General features: G+C 40.3%; 1 protein-coding gene across 1 annotated transcript; it reads left to right on the top strand.

Annotated features, from left to right (window-relative positions):
* Positions 1-3,699: 3,699 nt before the first annotated feature.
* On the top strand, positions 3,700-4,675 carry LOC149322863 (olfactory receptor 1L4-like). The gene has a single exon (XM_089509651.1). It carries the CDS (start codon positions 3,700-3,702, stop codon positions 4,666-4,668), a length of 969 nt encoding a protein of 322 aa, XP_089365777.1. The 3' UTR covers positions 4,669-4,675.
* Positions 4,676-13,035: the final 8,360 nt, after the last annotated feature.

Raw genomic sequence — 13,035 nt, 5'->3', positions numbered from 1 at the left:
TATATCTATAAAGTTTGCCAATTCCATATTTATTCTATTGTATAAATCCTCCTTTATTTCTTCTGGCACTCCTCTCAATTTCAGGCATCTCTCTCTATAACAAATTTATTGTAATAATACTTCATTTTCCATACCTGTTTGTTTATCTTTCAGTTCTTTAGTAGTATCATCTAATTCCTCTGTTTTAACACTTAATTTTTTGGTTTCTGCTTGTAGTCCCGAAACAGCCTTTGTAATTTTTTCTAATTTTTTTACCCAAACAGTTTAGTTCTCTCTGGATGTCATCCTTGGTTTCTTTCCTGGATTCCTTAAATTCCATACGCATTTCCTCTTTAAATTGCTTAAATTGCTCCAGCCATATTAAGCTAGTAGAGCCTGTGGGTTTGGAGGTGGAAGCATCAAAGTCTCTTCTCTGGGTTACAGGAAGAGCTTGAGTCACTTTCTTAGGACCTGAGGACATTTTGTTTAAGCCACAGAAACAAAATATAAATCTATATATAATCTATATTGTGCCCAACAGATTTTAGTTTGATTAATCTGTCTACTAAAATTACTATTTCAATTTCAATTAGCAAAAAAGGAGTGAGAGCTAATATCACCAATATTTCACAATTTATAAACTAAAATACTAATTGTTTCAAAATTTTCTGTTCACAGTAAGCAATCCCACACAAATATCCAATTCTCATTCACATTTCAAATGAGCAAGAAGAGGAAAAAAAAGGGAAAGGAAAGCACAAATTTCCAAAATTTTCAAATTTCAAATTTTTGATTTTGAATTTCTTTTGTTTCTTTTGTTTTTTCCCTTAGTTATAGTTTTCTCTTCATGTAACTCTCCCTTTTAAGTAAGTTGTCTTTCCCCAAACTTTTTTAAATCGAGTTTTTCCCCCTTTTACTCCATTGTCTCCTCCCCCGTCCTCTTTCCGTAGCACCCTTTCTTGTTAAAACTTGAAAGCTTTAATTTATTAATTCCATTGTCTCCTCCCCAGTCCTCTTTCCAACGCACCCTTTCTTGACTTATAATTATTATAATTTGTTACAGTTTTAACTTTGTTGTCTCCTCCCCCGTCCTCTTTTCGACGATTCCTTTCTTGTCACTTAGGATTTTAAGTTTAAATTCCGTTGTCTCCTCCCCTGTCCTCTTTCCATCGCGCTCTTTCTTGCTTATCCCCAAAATTTTAATTTCTCCCAAATTTTATGTCCGTTGTTTCTTTAAGCTGGATTCCGTCATCCCCTCCCCAGTCCTCCTTCCGTCGTTATCTCTCTTGTTCTTTAGACTTTTTATTCTTTTTTTTTACAGCTTTTGTTACTTTCCTGTTACTTCAAGCCCTGTACCCCGATTCCTCCCCGGAACAGGTTTGAATAGGGGAATTCGCCCCCTATTTGGCTTGTCTTGGTAGTTGCTATGATGAGTCCTTCTTCTAGTGACATAACACTTGGCCATCACCACCGGAAGTCCAAATTCCTGGGAAATTCTGGGAGTTGTAATAATAATTAAAAAACAAACAAACAAACAAACAAACCATAAATTTTCCAGGTTGTGGATGAAAGTTCTGGCAAATAAATATTTGATACTTGTTAAATAGCATCCTACTATTTCATTCACTTATTTGACGTTTGGCAAATGCAATAGTTACTATTTTCTGACTGTTAATATTCTAAAGGTCTTAGTATAAATTTCATAGTCAGAACATTGGTTTGAATTTGAAATTCCAGTCTTGAGCAGGAAAATGAGAACACATGGATTGGTTTGGATTTTTGTTTTCCATTCTCTCTCAAGCCTGGCTCATCTTAGTTTGGCTTTAGGGTCTTTGGGTGAAAAAAGGGCAAAACCTAATCTCAACATCCATGTGATCTTTGGAATAATCCAAAAGAGAACCTTTGTTCTTGGGTTTAATTGCTTTCTCCTTGCAGCTTCAGAGAGGTTGGCTTGGGAAAGTCTCCTGCTGGTTGTATAATTGTTCTGGGGCCTTCATGCTCCAAATCCTCCAGGATGGCTTCCATCTTTGATTATCATGTTCCCTGGAGAGCCACTGTCTTCTGGTATGCCCCTCTTCAAGAAACCACCCTGAAATTCTTCCCATCATATTACAACAAAACTCTCCTCTTTGCTGTTCGTTGGAAGCATTTTCTTCAGCACTCAGCAAAGCAATGCATCCTTTTTTCAGAGCTAATGATCATCTCCAGCAAAAGGAGCCTGTTCTCAGGGCTGGCACCAAAGCCTTGCTGCTCCATTTAGAGGTACAGTATAGTTTTCAGCTTTATTCCTTGGACACAGAGCATTTCCCTCCACTTTAACATTTCAGTCTTCAGAATTTTTCATGTGTGTCTCAGGCTGGTGCCACACTGCAAACTGAATGCAGTTTGATACCACTTGAACTGTCATGGCTTCATCCAATGGAATTGTGGGATTTGTAGTTTGTTGGGGCACCAAGCTCCCTGTAAGAGAAGGCTAAATATTGGACAACATTAGAAATCCCAGCATTCCACAGCTAGGAGCCATGACAGCTAAAGCAGTATCAAACAGTGTAGACGCAACTTCAGGCTGCACATTACCCTGAGCTTTCTTTCCTCCACATTCTTTTCCAGCCTGAAGCAGCCTTAACTGGTGGCCTCAGAATCCATGTGGGTGAAAGGAAGATGCACATGGGGAGCAGTGTCCATCTCCATTCAAACTTCACTTGAACTTGAAAGGAGCTATCCGAGATGATGGACCCAGGTTCTCAAACAGGTATAGCATGCACAGTACTAAGAAACCATGAGCTACCACTGGGGGAATATGTGTGTAGTTGTTTCCTTCTTTTTGAAAGATCACAATTGTGCTGTCTATTAGGCAAGTATGACAATTTTAGTTCAGTTCATTTCTGATAGGGGTTTACCCATATGTGTAAATTTAATCATATTTGGGACAGAAAGACCTTGAAAGAATTATTTTTTGTACTGGGGAGAAGGTAAAGCTGGCAAGATCATACATCCATGGCCAAGACCTGATTTAAAAAAAAAAATCGGGGTTTGAGTCCTTGTATATTCCACTATGTTAATAGTTGCCACTTCTTTTATCCCCAAGATCTTGAAAGGGAATGGTGCCTTGTGTTATCTAAAGTGATGGTCAGACAGGCTCAAGAAATAAAGCATTAGATAAAAGCACCAGGGAAAAAAAACACCCCTCTTCATCTGTTTGGAGATTTATACCAGTCTTTGCCTTCAGTCTGCATTTCTTCTGTGCAGGGAGATCCCAATTTATTATGGTCTGCCAGAAATTTCAGTGCATTGTTTTTAAAATGAACTTTCAAGAATAAAACGGTTAGGATAGCCACACAACCCTTTTATTAGACAGGCTGCCATCTCCATGACCCCATCCCTACTGATTCTTGAAGAAGCAGAAATAGGATGTCAGGTGCTTATCACAAACCTTCCTTATTACAAGCAATTTCCTCCTTTAGGGAATAAATTTGTAGAGATCTATGCAAGTTTTGATTTTTTTTCAGGTATATAATTATATGAATTATGTTTCTTGGTGAAATGCACATTATTTGGATTCTTCCAAGACCTGAAACAACCCGTGGCAGCCTCTGTCCTGTCTCAAATATTTTTCCATCCTCTCCAGCTTATTTATGTTTTTACATCTAAATGAAATTCAAGACTGACTTCAAAGAAGAACATTTTCACATTCACTTCATTCAGATCCTCAGCTGAGCGATGGAAAGAGAAGAGCAAGAGAATCATACCTACTTTGCTGGATTCATCCTTCTGGGTCTGTCCTCCTCTCCAGAGTTCCAGGGGCTTCTCTTCCCCATCTTCCTCTCAATGTACTTGCTTAGCCTGCTGGGAAATTTCTTGATCTTCTTGCTAATCTTCTCCAACAGCAGCCTCTACTATGCCCCCATGTACTTTTTCCTCAGCCACCTGTCTTTGGCTGACTTGGGATTCACCTCCACCACGGTGCCCAAGATGCTACAGGTCTTGGTCTCCCAGACCAACACCATCTCCTACAGTGGCTGCCTGACTCAGATGTATTTCTTTGTGGTCTTCTGCACAACGGATAACTTCCTCTTGGCCTCTATGGCATTTGACCGCTATGTAGCCATCTGCCACCCACTCCGTTATACCACTGTTATGAGCTACAAGCGTTGCCTGCTGCTGGCTGCTGGGTCATGGCTCTTGGCTCATGTCCACTCTCTTTTGTATGTCCTTTTAGTGTCTGATTTTTCTTTCTGTGCCTCTCGAGAAATCCCTCATTTCTTCTGTGACCTCCATCCTTTGCTCAGGCTCTCCTGTTCAGACACATCCTCTGTTGAAATGATGCTTGTAAGTGAAGGCACTACAGCGCTTCTTGGACCGCTGGTACTTATCCTTCTTTCCTATCTGTTCATTGTATTGAAGGTTTTGGGGGTCCCATCAGCTTCTGGAAAGTACAAGGCCTTCTCCACTTGCAGTGCCCACCTCACCACAGTGGCTTTGTTCTATGGGACTCTGATAGGCACCTACATCCGCCCATCGTCCACCTATTCTGGTTCTAGGCTGAGAGTGGCATCGATATTCTACACAGTTGTCACTCCCATGCTTAACCCCTTCATATACAGCCTAAGGAACAGTGAGATTCATGGGGCCATGAGGAAGCTACTTCAGAATAGAAGATTATTGAGGGAACAGAGATTTTTTTCATAAACCTTGAGCCAGTTTGTAATGTCAATATAATAATAATAATAATAATAATAATAATAATAAAATTTATTTTTACCCCGCTAGCAGTGGTAGTCCTAGTAGTAGAGCAGCAGTAGGAACACCACCACCAACAACAAAAGAAGTAAGTCCTAAGATGCTACACTGTCTCTGAGTGTCAAAATAGTTTTGGAGCTTATTGTCTGGATATGAAATATACATGCCATTGTACCAAATAAATACTGAGTTGTTATAGGAAGAGCATCCCAGTGCTTAACTGGGAATGACATATTGTCTGTGTATTTTAACACAACTTTGTTCATTTTTTTTCAGGCTGTCCCGTCAGCCTTTGGCATGTATACTAGTCTGCTGCTGAAGAGAGTTGAAGTGTTTAGGTGTTGGCTCTTCTTTTCATTGTTGTGTTTTGTAAACTATTGACTTTTACACGGTGTTTTTAAAAAGTAAGATTTTGTTTTTAAGAGTACATCCAGAGAGATAAATTTGTTGCTCTAACAATGGATTTCTATGCTGTACTGTACTATACTGAAACCGTGGGTGTGCTTTTCTTTTTACCTTTCTTTCCCAACTCTTTTTGTTCCTTTTGGTGACTCAAGTACAAAACACACTGCAGAAATAATCCAGTCTGAGACTGCTTTAACGGCCCTGGCTCAATGCTATGAAATTCTGGGAGCTGTAGTTTTGTGAGACATTAAGCCTTCTCTGTCAAAGACCTGTGGTGCCACAATAAACTACAATTCCTAGGATTCCCTAGCACTGAGCCAGGGCAGTTAAAGTGGTCTCAAACGGGATTATTTCTGCAGTGTGTTTTGGACTTGAGTCACCCAAAGGAACAAAAAGAGTTGGGAAAGGACCTGACTTTCAAAGCTTATATCTGTCAATCTTATATCTGCTTCATTCAAGAGGTATGCTTCAAATTCATAATAGATAGCTCATTTTAGTCCATTTGTGAATGTACGCTGGTGACCTGGGATGTTACCTGTGCGTATGTCTAATTCCCTTTTCCTCTTTTTGGCCTTTCCTTGTGTTTCTGGTTGTACATTTATTTGGAATCTTTATTTTCTCCTTCTCTTCGAAAGACTGTTGCTTTCTTTTAAAACATTTTTAGGAAGGGGGGGGACTCCTTTTGTAGTGTTAGCAGCAAAATGGCAAGATGAAATGCTGAAATGTCCTTGCTAGTCAGGGGGTGCATCTACACTGTAGAAATAATGCAATTTGACACGGCTTTAAGTGCTGTCACTCCATCCTATGGAATCCTATGGGATTGGTAGTTTTACAAGGTCTTTAGCTTTCTCTGACAAAGTGTCCCATGCTTCTTAAAACTACAAACCCCAGGATTCCATAGGATGGAACCATGGCAATTAATGTGATGTCAAATTGCATTATTTCTATGTTTAGATGCACCAACAGTGATGTCTGTTATGCAAAAGGTCACTGAACTACTACTGTGGGGTTCCCAGTTCCATGTTTCTTCACTTATAAAGCACCTTCTCTTCAATCGCACTACCATCATATTTATAAGCATGTATCTAATGTAAAATGTAACAGACTTAGGAAGACAAGGCCAGAAGAAAAACAGTGCATTGCTAAGACTGCCCTCTCAACAATGGCTTTTACATACTGTCTAGCTTAAAGGATCAATATCCGGGCATCTGGTGCCAACTGGAGTCTACCCTTGTATTTTAATACTGGAAAGGTAAATGCCTATTTCCTGTTATTCAACTTAGTCTTTTCTTACTCTTTTCAGCATTTGAAAATGTGGCATGCAGTTGATTTGTTTTCTGCTCATTTCCTTCTGTTTTCATTCATAATAATAACAAAATAAAAAAGAACTGAAAAAAGACATAAGACATTTTGGAGTGTTTATTGTTTTGTTTTAAATGCAAAGTACCAGACCTGTCCTGTGTCTATCTCCAACCAACACAATTACTTCCAGCCACCTCAGCTATAGGAGAACGAGCAGACAAACTATTTTGCATTAAGAGTACCCTTAGATTTCAGTGTATGGCAATATCTGAGATGAGACCAAAGAACTGGTAACAAGAGCTGAGTAGCATTGTTTATTCAACAGTTATTTCTCATAACAGAGGACATTTCCCTCTGGCAACTTTTCTACAATGGACAGTAGTGGTTGGTCGCAGTGTCAACATGTGTGTGTGTGTGTGTGTGTGTGTGTGACTCCACTCAGATGTTAATACAGATGGGATTAGGGAAAATCTACAAATAAAAAGCCCCTATTTCTTTTAACCAGAGAAGACACCTCTCTAGGAATCTCTAGAACCTCCAGTGGAAATCTGTAGTCAATATCCACTAGATGTTGACCATAGAATTGTTCAGGAATACACAAATGCCTAAAGAAGCATTCTCTCTAGAACTTTGTAGGTCCTCCTGCATGGCTTTGATGATGATCGTGATGGTGATGGTAATTTTTCCCCACCTCTCCTCATGGATTAGAGTGGATCCCCATGGATCCAGTGGAAGATGGCCATAGTCATACTGGAGGACCTAGAGAAAACACATTAATCAAATCTGTGAATAATCAAACTTGCAAACTTGCAATTGTAGAGAACCAACTGTATAGGCTCTAAAGGAGCTATTCAGGGTTTTGAACACTATCCCCCAAATAGGCCCAGCCTTTTGGGTATCTCCTTTAAGGTTTAGACAATACCAGAGGGTGAATTCAACACCCCACTGACATGGAAGCCACAGTGTAAAGGAAGTTTGGCCTTTCCTGGACAATCCCTAAACAAGCTACAGTCATTCATGCACTAGTAACCTCACGATTACTGCAATACACTGTACCTGGGACTGCCCTTGAAGATGACCTTGAAGCCACAACTAATACAAAATGGAGCATCTCAGTTGCTAGCTGGAACACAGCACGGTAGCTACCACTGATAATGGGCAGCTGAATTTGAATCCTGCCAAAGGTCCTGTGAATAAATGGTTTTTGGATCAAAGAATCGGATAGTTGGTCTTCCCTGGACGGGGTCACACTTCCCCTAAAGGACAAAGTTCGCAGTTTAGGAGTACTTCTGGACTCGTCCCTGCAGTTGACATCTCAAGCAGATGCGATGGCCAGAAGTGCTTGCTATCAATACGCCAACTGCGAACCTACTTGGGCCAAAGGGGCCTTGAAACAGTGGTACATGCTCTGGTAACCTTTTGTCTAGATTTCTGTAACGTGCTCTACATGGGGCTACCCTTGTATCAAGTCTGGAAGCTTCACTTAGTACAAAATATGGCAGCCAGATTGGTCACCAGTGCATCTAGGTTTGACCACATAACACCTCAGCTGCAAGCTCTTCACTGGCTGCCTATTCACTTCTGGGCACAATACAAGGTGTTGGTTATTACCTATAAAGTCCTACATGGCTTGGGCCCAAGTTACTTGAGGGACCGCATCTCCCCGTATGATCCGCCCTGCACACTTAGAACATCTGGTAAGAACTTATTGGAAACACCATCTTCCAAATATGTTTCCTCATCCCAAAAGGCCTTTTCAATAATGGCCCTGAGGATGTGGAATAGTCTTCCTGACAAGCTCTGTCTCACGACCCCCTTGGAAACATTTAAAAAGAGACTTAAAACCGTACTCTTTCACCAAGCTCCCCCCCCCCCAGGAGTGAAGACCAATATGTCTGTCTGACAACGATATTCTGTCTTGCTCCTTGATGTTTGATGGACTGATGTTATTGATGTAATATTTTCTTCGTATTTTATAAGACTGTTGTATGTACTTGGTTTTAGTAGCCTGTAACCCCGCTCCTCTCCATCGGGAGAGGCAGGGAAACATAAATAATAATAATAATAATAATAATAATAATAATAATAATAATAATAATAATAATTATTATTATTATTATTATTATTATTATTATTATTATTCCTTTGAGGAATGAGATGTGTAGCCTGGAAGCACTCCTGGATCCATATCTGTCAATGGAGGTCCAAGTAGACTCCATGGCTTTGAGGCCAGCTTTGGTTGCTATGCCAGTAATGGCCTGGCCTGTCCATTCTCTAACCTGGCCACAGTAGTTCATGCACTGGTAAACTCCTGCATAGACTACTGCAACACACTCTACATGGAACTGCCCTTGAAGATGACTGAGAAGCCTCAGCTAGTATAAAATGTAGCAGTTAGATTGCTGGCTGGAACATGGTATAGAAATCATATATCACCTGCTTTAAAGGAATTGCACTGGCTACCAATATACTTTTGGTCTGTATTCAAGATGCTGGGGATGGCATTTAAAGCCTTAAATGGCTTGGGACCGAAATATCTTAAGGAGTCCTCTCTCTCTCTCTCTCTCTCTCTCTCTCTCTCTCTCTCTCTCTGCTTGCCTGGGGACTGAGGTGAGCAGAAGGGTCTCTCTTAAGTGTCTCATCAGTGGGAGCAATACATTGTGGGACGATGTATGTATTATGTATTTTATTGCTGTATTTGTGCTATTGTAACCTGCCTTGATCCATAGGGAGAGGCTGAATATAAATAAAATGTATAATTATTATTAATAATTATGTGGAGCAGGGCCTTCTTTGCTGTGGTTCCTAGGCTGTGGAATGATCTTCATTCTGGTACTCAAGCTGGCTTCATTATGACCACCATGTTGAAATGTTTGAAATGGATTCATTAAATCCCTTTGGGTCTAAATGGTTTTGCCCAAACCTGGGTACATGCATGATTTTAACTAGTGTAATTGCTTAATGTGCTTTTATTCTGTTTAAATTACTCTGTGGATTTACATTTTAAGTTGCTTTCAGTTAGCTATATTGATTTTATTTGTATACTAACCTGAGATATAAAATGGTTTAGGGTGGGATCTAAGTATGTAGGTAAATAAGTAAATGAGGGCCTCATTTCTACTACAAAATAAATTGTTGTTTGATTTGAATCAGTGACGTGGTTTAGTGCTTTAACAAACGAAACAGCGGAAATCAAGGGGTGAAAATAATTATGAGGGGTGACAGGGGGTGCCAAAATATTTCTCGCCTAGGGTGGCCAAATATCTAGAGCCGGCCCTGCAAGGGGGACAAAAGGAGTTGTAATTTAACACATTGTGATGTGCTACAATAATAATAATAATAATAATAATAATAATAATCAACCACATTTCCAACAGATCAAGGCGGTTTGCGAAAATCATAAACAGTTACATAAACAACTAGATAAAGCATGCACAACTAAAAATTCATCCCCTTACCTTAACTAAATACAGTTAATTAATCAAAATGCAATTAACATCAAAATACAGTTAATTAGCATCATTCTTCAGTACCCTGCTGGGAAAATAAATATGGTGGTTACCAGTCTGAGATAGAGAAACACAGAATTATGAGTTCTGATCCTGTTACTGAACTTCACATGCACACCCACAAAATGTAAAAAAAAGGGAGGCACTTTTGTTTCCCCATCCCACACTTTCACATCAAATCCTCCCTGCTATTCTATCTGCAAATGCTCACTTGAGAGCTTTCAGATCACTTTTAGGTATGCGTATTCTTGAGTAAATGTTGAAAAATGTACTTTTTTGGACAACAGTTGAGACCTTCCTGGCCATACTGCTTTGGGATTTTTGGGAACGCAGTGCTCAAATCTCTGCTCCTCACAAAGATTGTTTTTATTTTGGGGTCTTTTTATATGTGTGTGGTGTTGTCATTTGCCTTCAAGCCATTTCCAACTTATGGCGACACTAACGGGAACCTATCATGGGGTTTTCTCGGTAAAATTTTTTCAGAGGGGGTTTGTCACCATTGCCTTCCTGTGAGGCTGAGAGAGTGCGACTTGCCCAATGTCACTCAGTGGGTTTTCATGGCAGAGCAGGGATTCGAACCCTGCTCTCCAGAGCCATAGTCCAAAAATCAAACCACTACACCATGCTGGTTCTCCTGTTTATAGGTATTATACATTAATTTGCAATTGGTAAATAGGTACCTGGGTTCTATTACAGACCCTTCATCTCTTCCAGTGGAAAGGATGGTCCTAATTAATTCTCTGTCACCCCATTTTTGAACTGTTTTTAAAATGTCCCAATTTCTGTCTCTTCCTCCCACATCCTCCCTTTGTTTTTAGTCATGTCCAACTCTATGTCTAAGATTCTGTTATTCTAACTCTTGCATCATCCCTGAAGGGTTACACTCCTGAGCTTTGCTTCTCCAGAGGAGAATCTCTTTTTTGGTCTCTTAGCCTCAAGCTGATCCAGATGGATCATCTATCAAGCCTTGTGGCTCATGAAATGGACAATCCTGGCATAGCACTTTAGCTAACAAGCTCCTCTGGAACTGTCTCCACCACCAGCTTTTCTCCTGTTCTATTCCCCAGCCTAATGCAACCTTTGCAATTTCACCTCTTTACCAATAATTATGTATGGTTGCTTCAGCCAACAGTTTCCAACACTTAAAAGGACTTTTTGGCTCCTTGGAGATAGCACAACATCTCAAAATGATGAGTATGTTTAGCCTGGGGAAGAGAAAATGGAGAGGTCACTTGATAGTCATCCTTATATATCTGAAAGGATATCATGTGGCAGATGGAGCAAACTTGTTTTCTGCTGTGAAAGAGGATAGAACTGCAAACAAATTGATTCAAATTGCAGCGAGAACTTTTAGCTGGTAAGATCCATTTGGAAATTTAACAGACTCTCTCAGAAGATGGTGAACCCTCTTTCACTGGAGGCTTTTAGCCAGAGGTTAGGTGGGCACTCTCTAAGTGGGTGCTGGTGAAGCTATGTTTCGTCTTTCATATATGTGCTGAAGAATTTTTCTTTTCTGTTGTATAGCCTTATAGACAAATATATGTTGTTGCTTCAGCCCTGTTGAACTTTCTGTAGTTGTTTGTTCCTAAGTGACCAGCAAGGTGTGTGCAAAAAGGAGGGCACTGCCCCACCGAATAAGAATGAGCCCTCGAAAATTGTTCACACCTAGGTGAGTTCACATTCCCTTGGTTAACTTTGTTGTTGTTGTGTGCCTTCAAGTCATTTCCACCTTATGGTGACCCTAAGGCAAAGCTATCATATGGTTTTCCTAGCAAGATTTGTTCAGAGGAAATTTGCCATTGCTTTCCCCTGAGGTTGGGATAATGTGACTTATTGTAATGCTAGAAATTTGAAGAATTTGAAGGGTATGATAAAGATTTGTCTTGGCTGTATCAAGTGATGGAGGCTGCCATCCTGTGCCCTGTTACTTGTAGAGGAAGCTGACGGCTCCAGTGTCAGTGGTGCTCTAGCTTTTACTCAGCTGAGAGCTGAACTCTAAAGAGCTGAATAGCCATGCACCTGCACTGCTTGCTGGCATGGTGTAGTGATTTGCGCATTGGACTATGACTCTGGACATCAGGGTTCAAATCCTCGCTTGGCCATGGAAACCCACTGGGTGATCTTGGGTGAGTTACACACAAGGGAAATCATACAACAAGTGCAGAAAGGCCTGTGATAGGGTTAGCATAAGTCAAAAACTACTTGAAGGCATATGACAACAGCAACAAACCCTATTTAACACCATGTAGCATCCAATTCTGTTTTTTTCCCCTGTCCCTTGGACAGATTCAATAAGTGAACCTTTGTCTTCTGCTGTTAAAAAAGGTGATCTGCTGCTTCTGGAAGCCTCTGGAAGTTGCAATTCACCTTTGTAAATATTTTACTGGGCTCCCTTGCTCTGTTTAGTTTTATTTTAATATATTTTTTTCTAAAGCAGAAATGGACTTTTGAATACTTCCAGTTTTGTTATCTTTCTTACCTTTGTTTTGGCAATCTTTGCAGCCCCCCCGACAGTCTCTGAGCAGAGGTTTAGCCCCTGAATCTTCCTACTTCTGCTGAATAATAATGCATTTAGGTATCCTCCAGTTTTTGTTAGAAGAAAAAATGCTCTGTACCCAAAAAACTGAATAAAATATGAGGGAGAAGAGTTCTATTCTAGCAACCTCTTTGATGTGCTACTTTTCTATGTGTTGGAACACACAGAGAGACATCGCACACTCCCAACTGGGGCAGTGTATGGCTGGAGGTACAGCCGACATACCTCAATCTGCTTTTTGTGAGATTTAGGCCAGTGTTTTAGTGAGCTAAAAGCATATTTAGCTGAATGCAGAGGCCAAAGGCTGGTACAGAACAGGGAACCAGGCTGCATTGAAATAGTGAGGAGGAGAGGAAGGGGCACTGACACCATATGACTGCCAATCGTGCAAGTGTCCTGGCAGCTGTGTTTTGCATCTTTAGATTTCTGAACCAGAGAACTCTTAGGCCTCACTAAACTACAAAACCCATAACAGTTAAAGTGGAATAATGGCACTATAACAGTCTTGTGTGATACTGACCAGTCTCCATCTCTCTTTCTCTCATTCCATCCAACAGGTGCAAA

This window comes from Sceloporus occidentalis, unplaced genomic scaffold (assembly GCF_023333645.1).
Source record: "Sceloporus occidentalis isolate IW3139 unplaced genomic scaffold, rSceOcc1.0.p SCAF_1, whole genome shotgun sequence".
Classification (NCBI taxonomy): domain Eukaryota; kingdom Metazoa; phylum Chordata; class Lepidosauria; order Squamata; family Phrynosomatidae; genus Sceloporus; species Sceloporus occidentalis.
This window is presented reverse-complemented; position numbering and strand designations above follow the sequence as displayed.

Coding starts and splice junctions, on each gene's coding strand:
- LOC149322863 (XM_089509651.1), top strand. CDS start 3,700: ATGGAAAGAGAAGAGCAAGAGAATCATACCTACTTTGCTGGATTCATC.